Consider the following 23,779-nt stretch of genomic DNA (forward strand, 5'->3'; position numbering starts at 1 on the left):
CGAAAAAAATAAGGATAGATTATACAAAACCGTTGATATTAACTTAAGAAGAAAAAAAGAACAATAAAATAAAAAGAATAATAATTAAGAAATTTACCTAAGAACACTTAAATAGTTTATTTTATTTCATACATAAAACTCGTCTCCTAAAAGAAGAAAACCGTTATTTCCATTCAGTTCACGCAGCTTCTTCTTCAAATGATTTTTTTTATCTCGATTTATTTAAAATCATATATTTTCAGTGCTAAAATTCATTTAAATCGCATTTCAACAACAAAAATACTCACTTAAACCTACATCATTATCGATTTTAGAAGCTATTTACAATGAGAGAAAGGAGAATACACCACAGAGAGTCATTTTTAATTTTTGTTACTTTAAGTTCCGCATTACGCCACGTTTCTTAATTTTAATTGTATATTTTTAATACTTTTGATGTTATTTTTTTGGCAAATTGCACACGAGCCGCCCCAAAATCCAATTTAATAAAAAAAAAAAAACAAGAAGAAAAACGAAATAACAACACACTCAAGAGAGATAAATAAATTTATATTTTTTGTTTCGAAATCACTAAACTTTAAAAAGCTACAATATATACAATTGATATACAGCCTTTACTAGTTTACAACCGTGTGTATATGTTTTGGGGGAGATTTGGAACTTTCTCTTAATTTCCAGTGCCTTTTTTTGGCGTAATATATTCGGTTAAAATTTATTAAATTAATTAAACCGTTTTAAAACTCCCGATTTTACGCACGCTTTTATATTTTTACGGGATTAGTATACGAATGTAAATTGTATAATATGTATAGTATTTGTGGTTTTGTTTTTCTTTTACATTTTATTTATTTTAGTTATTATTTTTTTTTTCGCGTGGCAAGTAAACGTAGTAACGTGTACAAAACAGTCACAATAAAAGCTTCATTTTTTTTAATCGTTTCGAAAAGGTTAATTAAACGAGTAACGTAGGCGCTCTGAGGAGGAATCATGCCAGGTAGCTGTATGTGTCTTTTTGACCTTCAGTTCTTTCCAGGTATTCTTTTTCAATTAATATATCTATGCATTTCTAAAAAGAAAAAATATATATAATTAAAATTTATAAGAAATGTCATAAATTATTTTAATAATATTACATATATAGAGTGATTATCTAAAGTGGTTTATTTAAGCTTTGTTCGTTATTTGATTAGTTTCAAACCAATAATTTTAACAAAAAAATTTTAAGTGATTTTACTATTGTTTGATATTGACTAAAAATTGTCAAAATTGCTAAATTAAGAATTGTGTATTACAATTCCGTATCTTCAGGTATCTCAAAAAGTACCCAAAATAAGTTATTTGGGTTTAAAAGAATTCATTAATCTTTTCAAAAATGAACTTGGAGTACGACATTTTCAGAAATTATATTAAAAAGTATGTAAGTTTCATCACCATGGCGTGTGAATCCATATTTTGAATTCATGGCCAAGAGTGCTGGATATGGTGATAAGATAACATGATGAAGGAGTTGAGAGAAAATGCATCACAATCAAAAAACAAAGATCGAGGTTAACATATAAATAAAAACGAAATTAAATTATCTAAGAGAAACGTTTCTATTGAAAAATATATAAGCAATCGAGCTAAAGGCAATCACCAGGGTAAATTTAGAAGATTATACACGTTGTAGTCACAACAAACATTGACACAACCAGAATCAAAATGATATGAAAAAGCTTTACTAAAACATTAGGTGTCAACTATAAGATAATTCGTGGTTCGTTTACTTGTCATATTTGTACAGCTACCATGCAATTTGTGGTATGTACATGTGAATAGATGGCCTAAAAGATGAGAATATAAAACCAAAATCAGCATATTATTTTGTACGCAAAAAAGGCTGGATAGAAATAACGAGTTTCGTAGCGTTTTAATGTTTGGTACAAATATGACATGCTCTATAAATATTTTATCTATTTATTTCAAGTGGGTACAGAAACAAGTCGAACCCAATATTACTGTACCACAAACAACCGGTTGTATACAAGTTAATTACTAATTACTATTCTTTACCATGTTGACTTGAGTGATGGGTCGGTTGAAACGTTGAGGAATTACCTGAGTCACAGAACACAAAGAGTAAGAATGGATGATGAGTTGTCTGATGTATTGGAGGTGAAATCAGGCGTACCACAGGGATCTATATTGTCCCCAGATTTATTTTCTATTTACACATCTTTTCTTCCTGATTGCCTTAAATATTGCAAATATCACTTCTTTGCAGATGACAATGTAGTTTATTACTCCTTTCCACTCAATCAAATTAAGGAAGCAGTGAATCTAATAAATTCTGATTTAGATCATGTGGCTGTTATGTCTGAGGCACACCAACTCAGATTGAATCCATTGAAGTGTTCTATGATTGTTTTGGGTGCGAAGAGTTACAGAAAGCTGTTTTTGGATGTTGAGATACTTCACAATCCTGTACCAATCGTGTATAAACTCAAAGTTTTGGGTTTAACAATTGACAGAGATTTACGGTTTAATAATCATATCAACAATTTGATACGACAGTCGTATGGCAAATTAAAAATGTTATACCCAAGTAGGCAGATGTTGAATAGGGAAACTAAGTTGTTATTGTGTGATTCGCTGATTCTTTCTCTATTTCATCACTGTGACTTGGTGTATGGGTCTTGACCTACTGCTGTTGACTCATTAAGAGTTCAGAGAGTGCAGAAGTCTTGCCTCAGATATGACTCGTAGACGTTCCCTTCATCTGGCGTGTCGTCTACATCAAATAGTAACTACTAAGACTCCTCCTTGCTTGTACGAAAAAATTACCTGTAGAACTGATGTGCATAATTTGAATTTAAGACACAAAAATGTGATTTTTATTCCTACTCACCGTCACGAATTATTTAAACGTTCGTTCTCTTATTTAGCAGCTACAATTCTGAATAGTATACCATTTAATTACACACTACTTAGCCGGTTTAGTTTTAGAAAGAGATATGTCTATTCTGCAAAAGTAATTTGATTTTGTGCGAACCAGTGATCTCTGAGTTTCACCCGCCTGTCTCTTGAATGAGCTCTCTTATTGTTAATTACAGGTGATCTATTGCCATTCTGGAGTTTATTATCTTATTTTATTTTATAAGTACGAAGGCTTTCACGGCCGGTGCGAATTAAACTAAGATTAGAACTAAAACTAGAACTAACACTAGAAACTTTCGGGTTTTGCCGTGCGTCTTTTAATAAAAGGTTTGACGTTTCGGATGCCATGTTGCAACCTTCTTCAGAAACTGGTTCGAAGTGAGACTTCGAGTTTTAGTTCTAATCTTAGTTTATTTTATTTTGTTTTGTATTTTTTTCTCTCGTTCTCTCTTTTTATTTTGATATATGAATTTTTTTTTGTTTTTGTTCTTTACTTATGGGGTGGCTTTAAATCAGACTTGTCTGTGCTGCTCGTTTTGATGTCAAAATGCTAGTTAGTTACAATGTGTAAATTGCCTTTCGCTTGTAAAATGATATTTGTTTTTTTTTTTTTGACATCAATAAAGTGGTTATTATTATGATTATAGTTCACAATGATAAGGAATTAACAATTTTCTTCTCCTGATCCTTATGCCTAATGGCGTCGGATAAATCTTTTCTTATTCCACCATCCACTTCTTCCACTCCCTCCAGTTCCTGGCTAATTCCTTTACATCTGCTAGAGTCTTCCCTCTCTTCTTCCCAACTTCTGCTATTCTTTCCTCCCACCTCTTCCTAGGTCTTCTCCTCTTTTTCTTACCCTTATTCTTTGCTTCAAATACCTTTTTTTCTATTGTGTTATATTCCATTTTAATAGGGCCGTTAAGTATTTTTTTATTGGCTTATTCGAATGTTTTTTTAACATTGATTGACCCTATATTTTTTAATTTTTGATTCTGAGGCTGTTTTTCCAAAAAAAAATAATAGTAAAGTTTGAAACTACAGGGCGCGAACTCCAAAGTACGTCACTCAGATTTGAGTGTACGATTGGATCGTATAAAAATCAATAAAATTCCTGGAGAGAGACAATGCTACGAATCTTATGCGCTAGAAGAAAACAGTAACTAACTACAAAACATACAACGTCTGTAATTTCTTTCTTCTTACTTAAAACGTCATCTGGAGTCGGGGAATTTTAAACTTGTACATTAATTATTGCAAAATTAAACAATTTTCGAACGTAAAAACGTTATTAATCCGTCTAATTTAATTTAGATTATCGATTTTTTGAAAGACGGTCTTTCTAATCGGCTTCTTAATCGGCCCTATTATGTGGGCGTACCAGTTTAGTTGCTTTCTCTTTATTTTGCTGATTATCTCCTCTTGATCTACTCCCGTCTTATTTCCTCAGTCCTTATCCTATCCCACTTCGTCTTCCCGACTATTTTCCGTAAAAATTTCATTTCCATTGCTATGATCTTTCCTTCTTTTTTATCTTGGAGTGTCCATGATTCACTGGCATATTAACATTGGAACAGCCACGGAGTTGTACACTTTCAATTTTATCTTTTTATCTATCTCCTTCTTCCGAAAAATGGTTCTGATATAAGTTGTTTGTTTTCCTTATTCTTGCATTTAACTACTCATATGATGAAACTTCTTCTATTTTTGTTCCTTAATAAATATTTCTTTCGGATTATTTTTTATTTCCTTTTTATGTATTATCACGATTTTAGATTTATTTGCGTTCAATTCTAGACCTATCTTTTCAATTTCCTCTGTCCATATCTTAAGCAACTTCCTTGCCATCTGCTATCAGCACTATGTCGTCAGCATATAGTAAATTATCTATTTTTACTGATTCCAAACTTTTATAACCTGTTACTGTTTAATATTTGTTTGTTCTCGTTCTTGTATTTTTATCACTCTGTGCATTAATATTATAAATAATAAGGGGGTTAGGAGATCGCCATGTTTTATTCCCTTGTTCCTTTCAAAAGTTTTTGATGTTTCTCCTTTCAGTTGTACTATGCCCTTGACTTCATCATTGCCTCTCCTCATTCTTCCATTGTTATCTCTTCAGTTGCTATGGCTCTAGCATTATTTGTGTCCGTTTTCTATCCTTGAACTTTTCTGCATAAAAATCCGCCCATATGTCTAGAATTTCCCTTGTAGTTGTTTTTATCTCGATATATTTGTCTTTGACGGCTTTTATTTGTTTCCTTTGGTCTCCCTTCAGTTTTCTTATTTGATTCCAGAATTTCATGTCATTCGATCCGTATGTTTCACTTAAGTTTGTTCCGAAATCTTCCCAACTTTTCTTTTTCGCCTCCCTTACCATATTCTTAGCTACATCTCTTCGTTCTATAATATGCTCTATCTTCTTCCGAATTCGTTCTTATATATTTCGTCCATGACTTTTTCTTTTTCTTGATTGTCTATCCAACCTCTTCATTCCACTCTTGTGTTCTCTTTGTCTGATTATTATATTACACCTCCATAGCTTTATTTCGCATTATCTCTTTAAAAATTCTCCACCTCTCATCCAGTGTTAAATTCTCTGTTTGTTCCAGTTTTTGAAATTCGTTGTTTGTTTTTCTTGGTATTTTAGTCTTTCTTCCTCCTGCCTTTGTTTATGGATGTTTATTTTCGTGTATGTTTTCATCTCTTCTTTTTCGATGTCTATATTATTAATAGTTGCTATAACTAGTCTGTGGTTGGTTCCCATTTCTGTTTCTGCTTCAGTCTTTACCTCCGCGACTCTGTTTTGGAGATTCCGGGTGTATGTGATGTAATCAATAATACTCTTAGCATTCTTTTCTTTCGCAACAAACGTATATTTATCTTCATCTGACTTCACATAGTGTTCCCAATCAATAAGTCGTTTATTTGACAAAATTCTAGCATTCTTTGCCCATTTCTATTCATCACTGCCTCTCCTTGATCTCCATATTCTCCTATACTACCTCCCACTTGTATATATCATTACCTATTCTCGCATTCCAGTCTCCCATAATAATCACTTCCTCTCCTTGTTCTCTGGATTTATCGAAGGTTTTCTGCAGACTTGAGTAAAAATCTCGTTTTTGTTCTTCTTCTGTCCCTTCTGTTGGTGCATAGATTTGAATTACATTCACCTTTCCGTTTAGGTCAATTCCCAATTCCAGGATGGTGCATACTTATTTACTCTTTTATTTAGTTCCTCTGTTATAATTATTCCTACTCCCTCCTCAACCTCAATCCTGTCAAATTGCATCTGACCCAAAGGAAGGGTATCCGTTTCCACACAATCTACACTCTGCTGCATTGGAGAAGGATCAACAGAAACCGAAGAAAAGAAATCAGTTAACAATGAGCAAACCTCGACACCGTCACCGACAACAGTTCCACTCCATGATATCGTAGAAGGAATTCCGCATGCTTTTTAGACTTAGTAAAAGCCCAAAACACCTTTGGGTCAGATTGGATATTGATTTCAGCTGTTCTGTTATTTTTTTAAGGCGCATTTTTTTAGTTATAATTGAAATGTACAGGCTAGTATTCGAAAACTGAGATATGATCCCTAACTTGACTTTTTCAAATGAGAATTCACATTATTTGATCCACTTATAAACGGTTCCAAGTTGAGCTGTATTGGTGACCATAATTAAAATACAGTCTAAGAATAAGAACCACCTCATAACCATCAAGGGTGGAGGATTAATGATTCCCATGTATCGCTATGGACGGGTTGCAAGTACATTGTTGGCATCATAAACATCATGGTCCACTGTGAAACACTGTCCATGAGTTGGTCAAGATATTTTTCCAACATGATGGCACCAAGATTGGTTTAAAGGTTTTAACTATCTCTTGTTGATGAATAAAGAAGAAACATATCATGGCCATGGAGTTACTCACCCAGAGTAATAATCTGAATAAGTAGGAAAACCCATATAAAAAATTCATGTTCGAATTCAGGATGTGAACTCATAGAACATCCACACAGGTGTCCTCAATAAGTTCATTCAGCGCATACCTCAGTGATGTAAAGAGGTCATTCTCAGAAGAAGTGATAAGTAGCACTGCTAGATACACTAAGGTTAACATTCTCCCTATGTTTTGGGGTTGACACTACTTGATGTGATTACTCTATTTCATTTAAAATGCGAACAAAACGCATTACAGGAATTATCGACAAACATACGCGATTTTGTTTGTATGAGGTTATATTTCTCCAATTTTCTAACCACTATTAGACCACTTAATTAAATCAGTTACTTATACTTGTTGTGCAAAGTAACAATTTTATAGATTTCTAACTTCCAAAATTCTTTTTACTTACCTTAATTATGTGCACCTTTGGTTTGAATCTAGTTGAAAGTTGATTCAAAACTTCGGCGACGAGCTGTTGGTGCTTAAGCACCTTCCTCATTTTCATAATGCGCACAATAGCAGCCTGAATAAGCAACTTTCGATCTTCCTCAATGTGCTTATGCGTCGTTTCCTGTTCAAGTTTTAGTTCCGTTTTCATCGGGATATTTATATTTACGCGAAGTTTTTTACTAAAACGACAAAAAATAATGCAATAAAAAAAAATTTTTAAATTATACGGACGTACTTTTTATAACCTAAATATAAAGACACAATCGATTCCGGTCTCAGATCCATATCATCGTCGTCCGATGACAAAAGTTTCGCCTTGAGCAAAATTTGAAGCACCTGAACCATAAAGTCCGGCTTGATTTGGGTATTATCGCTAAGTTGTGATACCGTCCAACTTTCGGAAACGTTGAATTGTAAGAGCACAGCCATTTGGAAGGTACTAGCTTGAAGTGTATACCTAAAATTTATTTCAAACTTTACTATTCGCAATTATAACTGAAAAATTAAATAGTACATTATTCCAGTTGATGAGTTTGATGGATTGGTGAGGAGTGTGATAATTTATGGAGTGAAAATGTGGAGTTAGATGGTACACAAGATGGAAGAGATCCAGGAAAGATATTGGAGCTGGGTCTTGGTGTTGAGCAGGGAAACTAGATAAAGAGTGTTGGTTAAAAGTAGATTTAGAAGAGGAGAGAAGGATCAACGTTGTGGAAGGAGTTGGAACTCTACCTTCCAAGAACGTCGTGCTCAAGTGGTAGAGGGGAGATACAATAATAAGTATATGGTTTCAACGACAGAGGAAATGTCAGGGTATTTGATGGAGAAATGTGAAGAGGGGTACAAAATATTTGGTGGAGGATGAGGTAAGAACGTGTAGATTGTGTGGGGATGATTGAGAGACAATTGATCATATGCTGTGGGTAAACGAAATGGGATCATGTCGGTTAGGGGGAAAAGGAGGGGGTTTTAGTGTGTAAGTTGTATATTATGTATTACAATAAAGGATTAATGGAAAAATAAAAAATACCTATTTTTGAAACAATTAGTTAATAATTCTCCTTTGGACATATTATATAACCAATTTAATTTTCTACCAGAATGTTGAGCTGAGTAAAATGTAGTAAATCTATGTACACTGCGTTCGAGCTAAATAAAAAAAGAATGGTCATAAAATAATTAGAAATAAAATTGTATTTATTTACTTCTGAGGGTAATCCAAATGAAAATGATTGTTGAAAAGGCCAAGATCCCGATGAAAGCACTTGTATGCTAAAATCTATATCAAGAGCTTCGTTTGAATTTTTAAGATGCGCGCGGAACTGTTCATTCAAATCTTTCGAAACGCCAATATCCTAGAATAAAATCAAATTTTAATAAAAAATTAAAAAGAAAGAATTATTTTAATTTTACTTGGAACATTCGTTGTAATTTTGAAGTATATTCAAACCCACAGGCTTGTTTCAATTTCGATATCATAGAAGCTTCAGCGTCATCACTAGCCGACATGTGTTGCACGAGTCTTTTAGCTAACATCTTACTATAAAACTTTTGGAAAACGTCTTTGTCTTCAATATATTTGAATACAACCATCTAAAAAAAACACAAAAATAATTAGATATAAAAGTATGTAGGTTTTCACGGTATTAATTGATCTAAAACTAGAACTAACAGTAGAACTAGAAACTTTGAAACGAAGTGACGAAATCAGTAAGAGTTTGACATAATATATATGAAAAGATAATTAATAACTAATTAGTGTCTAATTGTCAACTAAGTTGTTTTTGTCAAATCTGGGTGGAGAAGACTTCGTCAAGTTAACTAACATTTTCCATGTTAGAGCATTCTTATAGCAGTTTATATAGCATTCTTAGACATGGAAAAGGCCTTTGATAAAGTGTCAAGAAAAAAAGTATAAAATAAACTATCCAAAGAATTTGTTACTATAGAAGCAGCAAGATAAAGGTTATTATTTATAACCTTTATGGATAAACTGATCAAAGAGACCCTAACAATAGTAAACCAATGTTCTAGGCTACAAGAGTTTAAAACAATTAGTGTTTCTGAATGTGGTTTTGCAGATGATATCGCAATTCTAGCTGGAAGTGAAAAAGACTTTGAAGAATATATCATTATATGGATTGGTATTAATCGAAAATGAGATGAAATTAGATAAAAAGAAGAGTACAGTAATACCTCGACTTACGTAAACCCATAGATGCGTAGTTAGGCGGTTCTTCCCCTACTTCGCTCAGTAACACTTGAGCTTTAGCTCGGAGTAAAACACGGTATTGTGAAGGATTTTGAAGAAGGCATGAAAACATGTGAATTGGCACACAAATTATAAAGTGAATGTCAAAAATGTGTAGTAAACCAGAATACGTAATCAAGCCAGGCAAATGAAAAGATTAAATTTTTGTAGGTGGTTGGTTTTATTGCAGGGAGTGGGGAAGCAGCAAGTGCCGATAATATCTGCTTTTCCTATCGCATTAAAGAAGTTAATAGAAGAAGGCGGTTATAGCACACAGACTATATTTAATGCAGACGAGACAGAGCTTATCTGGAACAAAATGCCTCAATGAACGTTCATTGGACGTCAAGAAAAAATATTTCCAGGATTCAAAGCATCGAAAGATCAATTAATAGTTATGCTTCGTGGAAATGCTGCTGGCGATTGTAAACTAAAACCTTTGTTGGTGTATCGCTCTGAAAACCTTAGAGCCCTAAAGAATAAAACAAAATCAGAATTGCCATTAATTTGGAAATCATTTTATTCCGGAAGTAGAACAGTACTGTTCCTCTAAGGACATTGAACAGTACTAGTACTAGTACTGTTCAGTACTAGTACTAGTACCTGAAACAGTACTAGAAAACGATCCTATACTCAAAATAGCAGCAAATATTGTTACTTTAAGAAAGCAAGTCGATTTGGAGCTTGATAGCGAATATGTCATTGCGCTCAGAGTCACATGATGAGGAGCTTACCCTTTACGAACTGATTGAAATCCAGCAAATAAATGAAAATTTAGAAAATAATGTTGAACTAGCACAACCGGGAAAAGTCCTAACCATTGCAAAATTGACAGAAGCACTTAATTTCATATAGAATGACATAGAAATTTTAGAGGAAATAGATTACAATGAAGAGCGCGTAATGACAGTTAAAAAGAATATACTACAATCGATGGAATGTAATCAAGAAATTCTGAAGAAAAAGACATACATACATTGTAAAACAGTTAAATAATATGTTGCTTATTAATATTTATTGTTTCATAGAGTTTAATAAATACGGTTGAATAGATGTATTTTTTGTGTTAGCATTAATTTTGGTTCAAGCCTTTATTACTAAGCCCATATTACTGTAATGTTATATCTAAATATGTAACTGAAATGAAAACGTGAAAGCACCGTCATGCATAAACCATAAGTTAAGCGTGTTTCAAACGGAACGCCAACAAGTAAGATAGGTAGATCATTTTCAAAAAATGTCTGTAATTTTGCCCTTTTTTTCATGAATAAGTTTGTTGGTGTTTTGATTGTCTAATAGCGCGATTTGATGTCATTATGAAAATTCATAATTGCATCTCTAGTAAATTTTGTTTCATCTCTAAAAAGCACAATGGATTGGAGGTTCCGAATGATGCACTGCTGAAGAAACCAGAAATCAAAATAGCATTTGTGGTCGAAAATTAGCATCATTAAGACTATATGTAGATTGTATGGGTAAAGCAGCTGTTTATGCAAAACTCTCCATTCTGTACATTTACTTTTAAAGATAATTTCCTGGTAATGGTTTTAAAATTCTCTGCAATTCAATCGAGTACATCTTCTTCAAACGCAGGTGTTCTGGAAGAACTCCTTGAAACCCCACAATCTGAAGTATTCCGTTTAAAACATTTTGTTTCACGAAGACGTTATTGGATTGCCGCAAGTCCCTTTAGCTGGACATCTTCGATTCGGAAATGTTTCGGTATAAAACCTTCGAGCTAAATTGCTGTTAAAATTTGGGCGCTCATACATGAAATGTAGATCTGCCATTTATTAGCTAGTGAAATTTATATCTAGTTTTCAAAATGTAACATTGTTTTTGTCTGACAATTAATAATTAACTGGGATAAAACTTGGTAGGAATAACAAGCTAATTAGTCTAACCATACAAAAATAAATGAAGTAAAATTTGTTACTAATTAATCACAATTTTTGAATTTGTGCGTTACTTTTTAAGGAAGCATTTTTCGACACATGTTCATAGCAACTTTTATTACAGTTTTGTTCCTAACATCATGTTGGTGAAGTTTGGCCAAGTAATTCAGATCGCAAATTCCTCCATTTTTTTAAGTGTTGTTACCGTGAGATCAATCATTAGCAATCAAGAAAGCATATATTGAGCTTAATTCTAAAATTCACAGATCCAACCTCCTTATTAATATATACCATTTTTAGAATACAAGATAGAAGTACTGTCAAAATCAAATATCTTATGTTTGCCCTTCCTTAACATGATGCGCAACTGAAGCATTCATTTTTCATTATAAGATATCTCTGTTATACGAAATATCGCTATTGCTGCATGGAATTTTATAGGTGATATTTGACCTAAATAACGTCGGTATAGGATCTTTAATTCTTGAAAATAAACAGGAAAGATTTAAATTGTTGGTGTTAGGAAACCTCAGATAAGGGATCGATATTTTTGTCAAATAACAATCCCCCATTTTTATGACGGCGAAAGAGGATTTTTTTCTGAATCTAGTACAGGTAATATTAATATTGGTTACATAAGACAATTTTCGAGAAAAATTACTTTAAAGTTTAACTATTTCAAATTGATATAAATGATAAAAATAGTAATAGCCATGAACAACTATGGTAACCAATTATTTTAAACAATTCCCTTGAGTGTCAAAAACTGATTTAGTAAAGCTTCTTGAAAGTGGTGGCGCCCCATGTTGTTGGAATTGAGTTGGGTCAACATTATATGGATGGAAGGAATGGCATCGTTTTGAAAAAATTTAAACATTTCTTTCCAGTTAAGATATCCTCAATTAATTTGGATTTTGGGTAGCCCAATAATGACAATTCTAGTCTATTTACTTGTCCACTCAATGTAACTGTTCCCTCGTCGGAAAAAATTATCCTTTGACAAAGTTTTCGTCGTCATTGCAAAAACTACGAATTACTATTAGGAATGATATTTTGCAGGTTTTAAAATTTTGTGAACCGTTGATGTTTAAATTGGATCCAATACCCCCTACAATAACATGAGGGATTTCTTACCCAGTTTGTTGAACCTCCCCTGAAATATTTACTAGGCCAGACTTTGAGAAATGCTTCGAAAGATGCCCATACTTTTTAAATTTAGTCACAGCTAAGCTCACCATATTTTGGCTAATGACTTGCCGATCAGAATATATTGTATTAAAGAGGTCAACTACTTACTAATCAGTTTTTGACACTTAGGAAATTGTTTAAAATAATTGGTTGCCATAGTTACTCATGCCTACTGCTATTTTTATCATGTCAAGCAAATATGAAGTAGTTAAACTTAAAGTAATTTTTCTCGACCATTTTCTTATGTAACCAATAATATTGACTATATTAGATTCAGCAAAAATCCTCATTCATATTCCGTAATAAAAATGGGAGATTTCCATCGATGACGTCATAATTCGTTTAAAAATGGCCGAAAATTTTTAAATTTACAACAAAAAATTTAAATCGGTAAATAGGTTTAAATAAATAGCTTTAAATAGGTGTATTCCAACAAGCGGTCGGACTCGTCCGTTACTCGTCAAATGCAATCGCACATGTTAAGTAATGTCGTCACATTTCAGTGGATTTCATTGCATTATTTAACTGTGCGATTGCATTTGACGAGTCCACGACGAGTCAAACCGCTGGTTGGAACAAAGCTAATGATTTTATCGCCTTAAACCGCTACTTTACGGACACACTGTATATTTAATGATCTAACCTTGGTTAACTGTATGTTGTGGAGCTGTCCTGTCAATATTATTGGTCATATTACTGTTATGATTAAGAATACCACCCAGAAAACGAGATGGAAAACTATTATTGAGAACAATACTAAACAACATTTTCCTATTTCTTTCCGAAAAAAACAGGGTTGAAAATTAATTTAATTCTATCCCACATGGCGACAATATACGGTTAATCTTTTGATTAATAGGATAATTAGAGTGAAAGTTTATGAATCCACCTGAATATGAAGCTATAGGGTACCAATCCAAGATAATGGTTTGGTCATTGGCAACCTTGGTGTTAATTTTATTCATTCGTTCAATTTAAATAACTTTAAGATGTTAATCTGCTCTCCAGGCTTCCTAAATATTTGTTATTAAAACCAAGCACGTTTTAATATGCCTCCAATGTGTAAGTGTTTACTAATTTTATTTCTTTTTATGTAATTTTAATTCTGAACTTTGTTTTTTAAATTGAATTGTTTGCCCTAAAGAACGAATAAAGTTATTTCCAAAAGGTTAAAAAAAGAAGTTAATTCCCTTTGCAGTCCATTTTATCAAAACCTTTCTAAAGTAACGACTATTATTCCTTTCTATCTAGTCTAACTCTAAGTTTACTGTTAATTCTAATGATAGTTTTAGTTAAAAAAAAAATAACATACTCCTATATAATTAGATTATTAATTTTTACATACCACTTGATTAAGAGTATCTTCGAGTTCAGCTTCTTCCGGATTTTTACTAGATTTTTTCAATAAAAGATCACAATATTTCGCGAGAAGTTCAGGTGATTTAGTGCTCGAATTTGCGAACTTTGTAACCGCGTTAGCGTTTATAAATCGTCCACAAGCTTTGTCTAAAGCGGCTACAAAACCACTATCATTTTCAAAAGATACAATTACAAGGGCGTTGTATTTTTTATGGACTTCCAAAATTGTGTTAACATAGATTTTTGGATCCTAAAATAATTATGTTTAAATAGTATTCGCCAAAAATAATAAATTTATTTTACATTATGAGCGCTTTCACCGCATTTCTCAATAGCAGCAAGTCCTTGATTGGTGATGTGCTGTTCTAATAAAGATCGTAACTCTCCCAAACCTTCTGGAATGCGAGCAACCAACTTAAACATCCTTTCTAAATCACTATCTTTTTCCGCATCTAATAATTGTTGAAACTCGGCTTGGAATAGCTCCAAATGTTTTTGAATGAGGACTCTCTCGCAAGTTTTTGCTAATCGTTCGCTGGTGCTTTCGTGCAAATTAACTTGAACGCGCTTTTGTTCTTCAAGTAATCGTTGTTCAACCTGGCGATAAAAAAATAAATATTTATGCTTAAAATAATCATTTTATTTACCTTCTTCATATACTCAGTAACCGGATTCTGCGCTAGAAAATTAGTACTCTCTCTAATATAATACCTTTCGGTATCTTCCAAGAACACATTTTCAAAACTTTCTTTGTACACACATAAATTAGATCCTTTCGCGCCCGGTTCTTCCTCATTTAAACCCAACTCAACGTAACAATTTATAACTCCAGAAACTAAACAGGTATTAATTGGTTCTCCATTGCGTTCTTTTTCAATTAATTTTAATACTGCGTTGGTCACCTAAATAAAGAATAAATAATCACACATATAGATATTTAATTAATAATTTAATACAGTAAAATATCGACATAACGGACTAATACGAAGATTGGGGTGACCGTTATAGAGAAAAGTCCGTTATATAAAAAACTTTTAATTTGCACTTTTATGTGTTTGAATGAATAATTTTAATGTACACAAATTCGGATTGCTATCCACATCATTGCGTTCAGTCTATCTGGCTTTATATTTAAACCAATAAAAATATACCAAAATCTAACGCTAAATAACAATTAAAATTAGAACTAACACTAGAGCTAGAACTAGAAACATTCGGATTTAGCCGCACGTCTCTTAAGACGGCTAAACCCGAATGATTCTAGTTCTAGGTCTTGTGTTAGTTCTAGTGCCAAACTAGAACAAACACTACACCGACCGCTTTAAATAATGTTGCATCCAGAGTTAAGCTACTTGCAGTAAAAATGTACTGCAAGTAAAGTATTCAGTACTTTTTTACTTTAAGTAGTTTACTCTCAGTACTTTCAAATTCTAGGTACTTAATACTTGTACTTTCAGTATTTAGCTTAAAATGTACTGGATACTTGTTACTTGTTTGACATAAGAGGTACTTGAAGAACTATTTGTTTACTCCAAGTAGTTTATCTACTTCTAGTACGTTCAATAGTAAGTAAAATAACGATTTTTTAAAGTTTTCTTATATCTAACATTTATCATCATACGTATATTACTTATATACTTAACAGTGATAGTTTATACTTTATCATTAACCATTCACTACATAGTGTTCAATTCATTCCTAATTCCCATCCCATCTCTTTACTATTTTAAAATTTAAATTATGCAAAATAAATCAGTTTGTATTTTTGATGTTTCAATAAGTTTTGATAGTTGCAGTCGGAGAAACATGTTAACTCTTGTAAGGGATTGGCGACTGGCCGGCCCAGAGTCGGTTATTTCAAGTGCAGCTCATAATGCTTAGTGTAGGTGAATAACACTGTTCTACCGCGTGTAATTACTCAGTACAGGAGAATTATTTGAAAGGTAAGATTTAAAATACAAGATATATGTACTCTTCAAGGGTTGTAATTACTTTGTACTGAGTACTTGAAATTTTAGTTTCAAGTAAAATTACTTATTACTCCAAGTACTTTTTAAAAATACTTGTTACTTATTACTTGGAGTAAAAATAATTTATAGCGCTACTTGTACTGGTTACTGGCCTGAGAACCGAGAGCTGATAGCTTTTATGAACCTCAATTAATACCAGACTCAGACGACCTCTCTCTGTGTTCTCCACCGCCGGCCAGTTCATTTGTATCATCTAGATCCAGAACCATGGAATATTTTGCTGGCAGAGAGATCCCAAAGCGTGATTTAGTAACTTGGTTAATGAAAACGCGCTTTTTAGTAATATCAATTTTATAAACAAGATAAAATGTATAAAACGCTGGCTCTTGCCATATATGCAACTGGTTCTCCTTTATTTATTGTTGTACACCCACTGTGGGAGAAATTTTTTAAAAAGCTTAGATCATATATACCTTGCCAACCAGAAAGAAATTATCCACAACTTTTTTGGATACAGAATATACGTATATGAAAAGTATAATTGATCAGCAACTGAAACAGGTTGAAATTCTTCATTTGCAATATGATGGATGGAGAAAATTACGAAATGAGGGAATAGTAAATTTTGTGATATCAAAACCCGAACCAGTGTTTACGGATTTTATTTCTACAGGGTCTAGCAAACACACAGCAGAATATCTTAATAGTGAAATAAAGAAGATTGATAAATTTAGCGCCGAAAAGTTCCTTGTGGTAATCGGAGACATTGCTGCTAACATGAAAAAGGCATTGAAGGCTTCTACAAGACGACTATACTTATATCGTACCACTGGGTTGCTTAGCTCATACTCTTCATCTTCTGTGCATCAATATCTTAAATTTTCCACCTATACAGAACTTAATAAAAACGCTACACAACATAATTAATGTAATAAAACGATCCCAAATCTTATTTTTTCTACTTGTGCAAATAAGCAAAACGAAGGAGCGTGAAGTTAGTTTGAAACTACCATGCCAAACGCGATGGCGAAGCCATCTCTACTGCATGGAAAGCTTAATATCCAACAAAATCAGTCATCAAACTTTAGTTGTTCACGAAAAGGCAACGTCATTGGATAATGATATAAAAACTCGTTTACTAGATGACACTTTCTGGGGGCAAGTACAACAAATTCGTAACATTCTGGACCCTATTGTTTTACTAATAACTACCCTAGAATTAAACACCCCGATTATCCACAAAGTGCACTCTCTGAAATAGAACTAAAAATTATACGTAGCATTTCAAATTTTTGCACATCTGAGGAAGAGGAAGATGCAATAACTCAAAAGATATTTAATCGCAAGAAATTTGCTACAAGTCCGATTCATCATCTACTGAATCCTTGTTCTAAACGAAGCAGTTTATCACCGTCGGAGGAAATAGACGCAATGGCAGATTTGGCAAATTATAAATCAAATCATAGATTGTGGGCAAAAAGGTTCTTGTGGACCAGTGTACTAAACATGAATGAACCATGAACCAGTTGCATGGTGGAAGATCCTATGTAGCAGGTCCAATCTGAATAAGGTTGCTGTTAGGATTTTATCAGCCCCAGTACCTTCAGCGACCACAGAACGGACATTCAGCACATTTTTGTGGACACATAGCAAGAAAAGGAATAGGCTGGAAACAGAGAGGGCTGGTAAAATTACTTTTCTTGTCCATAACTGGAAATTAACCAATTCTGAAGTAACAGAAAAGGAAGAACAAACACAGGTAACTACAAACGAACTCATCAAAGGAAGCACAGTGGATACAAAAGACATATTACATTTCATATTATTAAGATAATATGATAACCATTTCATATTATTAAGATAATATGAAACGGTTTTCAACGAAAGTTTTCAAGTTACATAATTGTACTCTTACAATTTATAAAAGTAAGTCAAAGAAAAAAGTACTTTTACTTAGCTCCAAACATAGATCTGTGAAAATTGAAAAAAAAAAGGATAAAAGTTTACCTGAGACCATTTCATATTATAACCGAACTAAATTCAAAGTCTCATAGATGCCCTCTCCAAATATTTTTCAATATCCTTAATTTAGCAGACATAAATGCTCGGATATTACATAAGGAAACGACGGGACAAAATATATCTAGACAAGATTTTTTACTGCAGTTAGCAGTAGAACTTGCCACTGATTATTGAGAAGCCAGAGAAAACGAAATAACAATAACAAATACGGAAATAACATCGACTAATACAACAACAGATTCTAATAAACGTAAAACATGCCAAATAAAGTATTGTAAAGACAATAAAACCACAAAAATCTGTTCTAAATGTGGGAAATACGTTTGTGGAAAATGTACATTGGAACCTCCTTGCCTCTGTAAAAACTGCAGAGCTCAATGAATTAGCTATTAAAAAGTTTTTGTTGTTTATAATGGTGGGAAAAATACAGTTTTGTTTAATTATTACCTTAAAGTTACTTTGTTTAATATTTCCTTGTAATAAATCCATAATTACTGAGGTGTATATGTTAAAGTAAGGTAAAAATTAAATGATCTCTTCCTCAGTTATTGTTATATCATCATCAGCTAAATAGTCAAATACTTAAGAAAAGTGACGAAAGATAAAATAATTTAAAAAACTAAAACAGCGGAAAATAAAATTGTAAAGCAGACGACATTAAACGACACTACAGGTTAAAAAAAAATGAATGATGAACGCTAGATACTGCTTACGATATACTGAAAACTGCTTGCAGAACTGACTAAAACTGCATGTTGAAGACAGATATTATGTATTGAAGGTTAGTTACTGCTTCTAATATACAAGAAATTGTTTGTAGAAGACTAGATATGGTTAGTAGGAAGTAACAGCTACTTGCAGAGTACAGATAGTACTTGTAGAAGGGTAGGTACTGCTTTCAATATACTAGAAATTGCTTGTACAAGACTAGAACTGCATGTTATAGACAGATATTATGCATTGAAGGTTAATTACTGCTTCTAATGTACAAAAAATTGCTTGTAGAAGACTAGATATGGTTAGTAGGAAGCAATAGCTACTTGCAGAATACAGATAGTGCTTATAGAAGGGTAGGTACTGCTTTCAATATACTAGAAATTGCTCGCAAAAGACTAAAACTGCATGTTGAAGACAGATATTTTGTATTGAAGGCTAGTTACTGCTTCTAATATACAAGAAATTGCTTGTAGAAGACTAGATATGGTTAGTAGAAAGCAAGAGCTACTTGCAGAATACAGATAGTGCTTGTAGAAGGGTAGGTACTGCTTTCAATATACTAGAAATTGCTTGAAGAAGACGAAATACTGCGGTCAGAAGACTAAAACTGCATGTTGAAGACAGATATTATGCATTGAAGGTTAGTTACTGCTTCTAATATACCAGATACTGCTTGTAGAAGAATAGATATGGTTGGTAGGAAGCAACAGCTACTTGCAGAATACAGATAGTGCTTGTAGAAGGGTAGGTACTGCTTTCAATATACTAGAAATTGCTTGAAGAAGACGAAATACTGCGGTCAGAAGACTAAAACTGCATGTTGAAGACAGATATTATGTATTGAGGCTAGTTACTGCTTCTAATATACAAGAAATTGCTTGTAGAAGACTAGATATGGTTGGTAGGAAACAACAGCTACTTGCAGAATACAGATAGTACTTGTAGAAGGCTAGGTACGGCTTTCAATATACTAGAAATTGCTTGAAGAAGACGAAATACTGCGGTCAGAAGACTAAAACTGCTTGTTGAAGACAGATATTATGTATTGAAGATTAGTTACTGCTTCTAATATACAAAAAATTGCTTGTAGAAGACTAGATATGGTTGGTAGGAAGCAACAGCTACTTGCAGAATATAGATAGTGCTTGTACAAGGGTAGGTACTGCTTTCAATATACTAGAAATTGCTTGAAGAAGACGAAATACTGCGATCAGAAGACTAAAACTGCTTGTTGAAGACAGAACCGATTTTTATACAAGGTTTGTGTTGATTTAAATAGCATATCCAGCGCCTCGCCAGCAATCAACCTTGGCGAAGTGAGGATAAACAGTCAAATTAACGATATTATCTATCATCATCTTCTATCGCCAAGTGAGGGAGAAGAAAAAAAGAAACAAATTCTCTGTCAGATATATCAAGTTTGTGCTTATCTAACGGTTGTATCTGGTTCAGGTTGACGTTTATCTGGACAGTAGATTAACAGGGGGAGAAGAGATTTCAGATCATTTTTCATTGAAAAAAAATATTTTAACCATTTTTTTTAACCTGTAGTGTTGTTTAATGTCGTTGCTTTACAATTTTATCTTCTACTGTTTTAGGTTTTTAAATTATTTTATCTTTTGTGACTGTTCTTAATTATTTGACTATTTAGCTGGTGATGATTTTTGTATATTGAAACTGGTACTAACTATATCTAATTGAAAACTGAGGAAGAGATCATTTAATTTTATATTAATAGTCTTTTTTTAAAAATCAGTCATTTGACTGGTTGCACTGCAAATAGGTATATATTAAGTCTCTGTATGTTTAGTGTTAATGTATTAATGTATTTTGTATGATTTAAAAATATTTTGTCTATTATATCTGAAGTAAGTTCTAAGGGCGTCCGTTATATTGAGATTTTAAAGTATTTAAATAAAAATTTTAGTACTAACTTGTTTGTGTAATTGTTTAAAGAGATTATCTCGCCACGTTACTAACGCTAACTGATAAATTTCATAGATGCCTTTACGACCTTCCTCACACTCCCTTTTCACCCAATGTCTATTCAAGTATGCACAAATTCCACTTATCGCTTTACTACTAAAACGATATCTGTCCCATTGTTGAGTATAAAAGTTTAATACATCTTCATCCATTAGATTTACTCCTTCCTAATAACACAAAAACTTATTTTTTTAATACTCAAGATCATTAAAGAAAATGTACCTGTAATTTCAATATGGCATAATTCTTAAGAAACTGTTTAAGTCTTTGATATAATTCCCACCCAACCAATTGGGCACCTCCGGTTAAATTTTTCTTTCCTTTAGCAATAGAAGCACTCCTTTCATTACTTTTATGCACAGAAGTACAATAGTCATGAACATATGAATATAATTGCATATATTGGGGACAAGAAATCTTTTGAAAACTATACACATATTCTATCCCTTGATTAAGTTCTTCCCAGATCTGATCCAAATCAATGGGTTTCAATCCGGTTCCATAGCTCCCACTCATTGCTGTACTTCGATTTGACATGGTTCCAATTTAAGTGCACAGTATACAGATTCGATTTGATTTATTTATATACTGAAAACATATTAATAAAAATTAATTGTATTAAAATCTGTATGAAGGCCAAATTTAAATTTCTCTTTTGTATTTCACAATATAGGAAAAACAATTAAAATTTGATTTGTCAATAAGGTTGAATGAGGGGTAATTAATAAAAAAAATTAGGCGATAAATTGGGTGTATATGAACAGGGATAAATGATCAGGATAAGATTACCATCACAAATCCCAAAAATAACGTCCGAAATCGCGTGGATTCCTCGTCTTTTGTTAAGGAAAATGTAATGCATATATGGTTACGTCTGGGTTAAAAACGGCATGGTACTCACCAAGGTTAAAACATAACAGCAATTTTAAAACAACAGCTTTGCAAAACGTATTTACTACCTGGAACTTGTAATTTGTTATTAATATTTACTATAAGGTACTAATTTGTTGTTTTATTTTCCGAGATATCAGAAGAATTGACAGCTACAGCCAACAATAGAATAAAGAAATTGAAAAAGCGAATTTTATACGAAATCCGACTAATTAAACTTACATTTAAAACAAACTTTAATTGTTATCGCCTTTTATGATTTGCGCTATAACGAAATCTTGAATTTAAAGTTTATTTTAACGCGTGATTAAATTAAACGAAAATGGTTTAGTCACTAAAAATCTAAATCGGTTGGCTACACTTCTCAATAAGAAGATATGTCAAAAAATTATGTGTCAAGTGAAATTAGCTAATAAAAGAAATTTTAATTATAGAATTTTAATTTAAATATATTAACTTTATTTTTATTCGAAATAAAATTAATAATAATTGTTTAATTAAAATACTTAAATTTGAAAAGTAGAAAGTTTTGTAATCAGATATTAAAAATTTATATAGTGTGAAGATAGGCTTCGTTGACATTTAAATTAGTAATTAAACTTTAAGTAATTTTTAAGAAATTATTATTACAATCTAGTTTTAAAGGACATTTATACGTTTTACTAATTTTTATTAAAAAGTCTAATTTTGTGTCTTTGTATTAGAATAAGAACCACGATTAATACTGAAATTGCAAGAGATCTTATAGATAAAAATGTCAGATCTAGATTTGCATTGATGATAATTGTTTACAAAGAACCGCTTGTTCTACAAGGACGCAGGAGACTTAACGAAGGGGAAAGTTACTGTGTGACTGTTGATTATGGTCAAATCTGCTATTACATACATCTACCTCCCTTTTGTTAATGGATAGTGATGGCTCCATGGTCGGATTATAAAGCAAGATTTGCTGTGAGCAGAGTCCATCCAGTTGATCCATCCTAATAGACAAGAAGAGTACTCTCTTGGAACGTTGAACGATTCTCCTCCTTCTGCAGCGAGCATTGTAATTGTCACCAGTGGGAAGATATTACAATAAAGTTGTAATACAACGGGGGTCAGCATAAACATGAACGAATGCGATGAGTCTCTATGAAATACGAAAGGCGGATATAATTATCTGGTAACTGGGTGATGAAAAACAGTTCTTATAAAAATGTCAATATAAAAATCGTTCAAATTATTCGAAGAAGATGTAATGTTTCCTGCAACCAACTCAAGTACAAAGCAACTCATCTCCAAAATCATCCTAACCCTACTATCTTCAATAACCATCGCACGATTTGTAATAATTTCATCATATATCGCTATATCTCGCCACTATCAGTATATCTAGCAAGTTGGAATGTCGCCAGAACTAGCTGTATATGATTAGTGATTAGGTAGATATAGGTGGATGAAAGAGGAGAAATTATGAACGAATAATTGAGAAACCATGGTTGAGACGGTGAATGAGTACGGTTTGATTGAATTGATTTGGTGGAGTGGAATGGACTTATTGATACACTCAATCATTTTATCCAAACAATGATCAGAAAGGTAGGCGATGCAAAACTATGACAAACTAATGAAAAGGGAAAAGGTTTTTTATGGCAATAAGCAATAGGTACATTATGTGCAAGTCAAGACGTATAACTTCTTATAAGGTCACTGACAGAAGTGCACCATAGTGGAGCAATAACGTATTCTTTTGTATTTACCTCCACCGGTACGTCTCAAAGATTCATCGAGAACAACAGGTGCATTAGAGAGAAGAGAAAAGTGGGTGATTGGAGAAAAAAATTTGATGATTGCATATAAAAGAGAATACATGCTAAATAAGGTAGAATCTTAGAAACGGTGTGAAACCCATTGCCATGAAAAAAAGTGAAGAAGAAGAGTATATATGTATAAAGAATTGAATGACTGTATAAAGAAAAAGATCTTTCCAAAGGTATATAGACTTTCCAATCATGATCGACTAATTCTAGCGGAAAGGGTGGGTAGGTTAATCTTTGTACAATGTAAGATGATAAGGCAGCATTGTATGGTGGTAAGGATTTTAATTTTAAGTCAAGCCCGGCACTGTAATTTGTTGAATCAAACATACACTAAGTAAAAGCGTGAACTGTTTGTTAGCTATTATTCAAAATAATCGCATC

The 23,779-nt window shown here is 32.6% G+C and overlaps 1 protein-coding gene across 2 annotated transcripts; it reads right to left on the bottom strand.

Moving 5' to 3' along the window:
* Positions 1-670: 670 nt before the first annotated feature.
* LOC111424274 (cullin 1) lies at positions 671-21,914 on the bottom strand. Of its 2 annotated transcripts, none has more exons than XM_023057787.2 (13): positions 21,822-21,914; positions 21,610-21,673; positions 20,931-21,296; positions 20,657-20,875; positions 14,661-14,915; positions 14,317-14,610; positions 14,000-14,263; positions 8,734-8,913; positions 8,526-8,675; positions 8,351-8,469; positions 7,556-7,777; positions 7,280-7,499; positions 671-1,066 (listed from the first exon to the last, which is right to left on the bottom strand). In XM_023057787.2, exons 3-13 carry the CDS (start codon positions 21,243-21,245, stop codon positions 986-988), a joined length of 2,319 nt encoding a protein of 772 aa, XP_022913555.1. In that variant the 5' UTR covers positions 21,246-21,296; positions 21,610-21,673; positions 21,822-21,914; the 3' UTR covers positions 671-985. The 2 variants fall into 2 exon arrangements, with proteins under 2 accessions (XP_022913555.1, XP_022913538.1); XM_023057770.2 differs by having other exon boundaries at positions 21,610-21,751.
* Positions 21,915-23,779: the final 1,865 nt, after the last annotated feature.

This window comes from Onthophagus taurus, chromosome 7 (genome assembly GCF_036711975.1).
Source record: "Onthophagus taurus isolate NC chromosome 7, IU_Otau_3.0, whole genome shotgun sequence".
Lineage (NCBI taxonomy): Eukaryota > Metazoa > Arthropoda > Insecta > Coleoptera > Scarabaeidae > Onthophagus > Onthophagus taurus.

What these genes read in the sequence shown, in the direction of transcription:
- LOC111424274 (XM_023057787.2), bottom strand. Translation starts at nt 21,245, where the DNA reads ATGTCAAATCGAAGTACAGCAATGAGTGGGAGCTATGGAACCGGATTG. An exon ending in CATTTGGATTACCCTCAGAA is followed by an intron (nt 8,470 to 8,525) that starts GTAAATAAATAC and finishes TTTTTTATTTAG; the next exon opens with CTCGAACGCAGTGTACATAG. An exon ending in TTATATTTAGGTTATAAAAA is followed by an intron (nt 7,500 to 7,555) that starts GTACGTCCGTAT and finishes TTGTCGTTTTAG; the next exon opens with TAAAAAACTTCGCGTAAATA.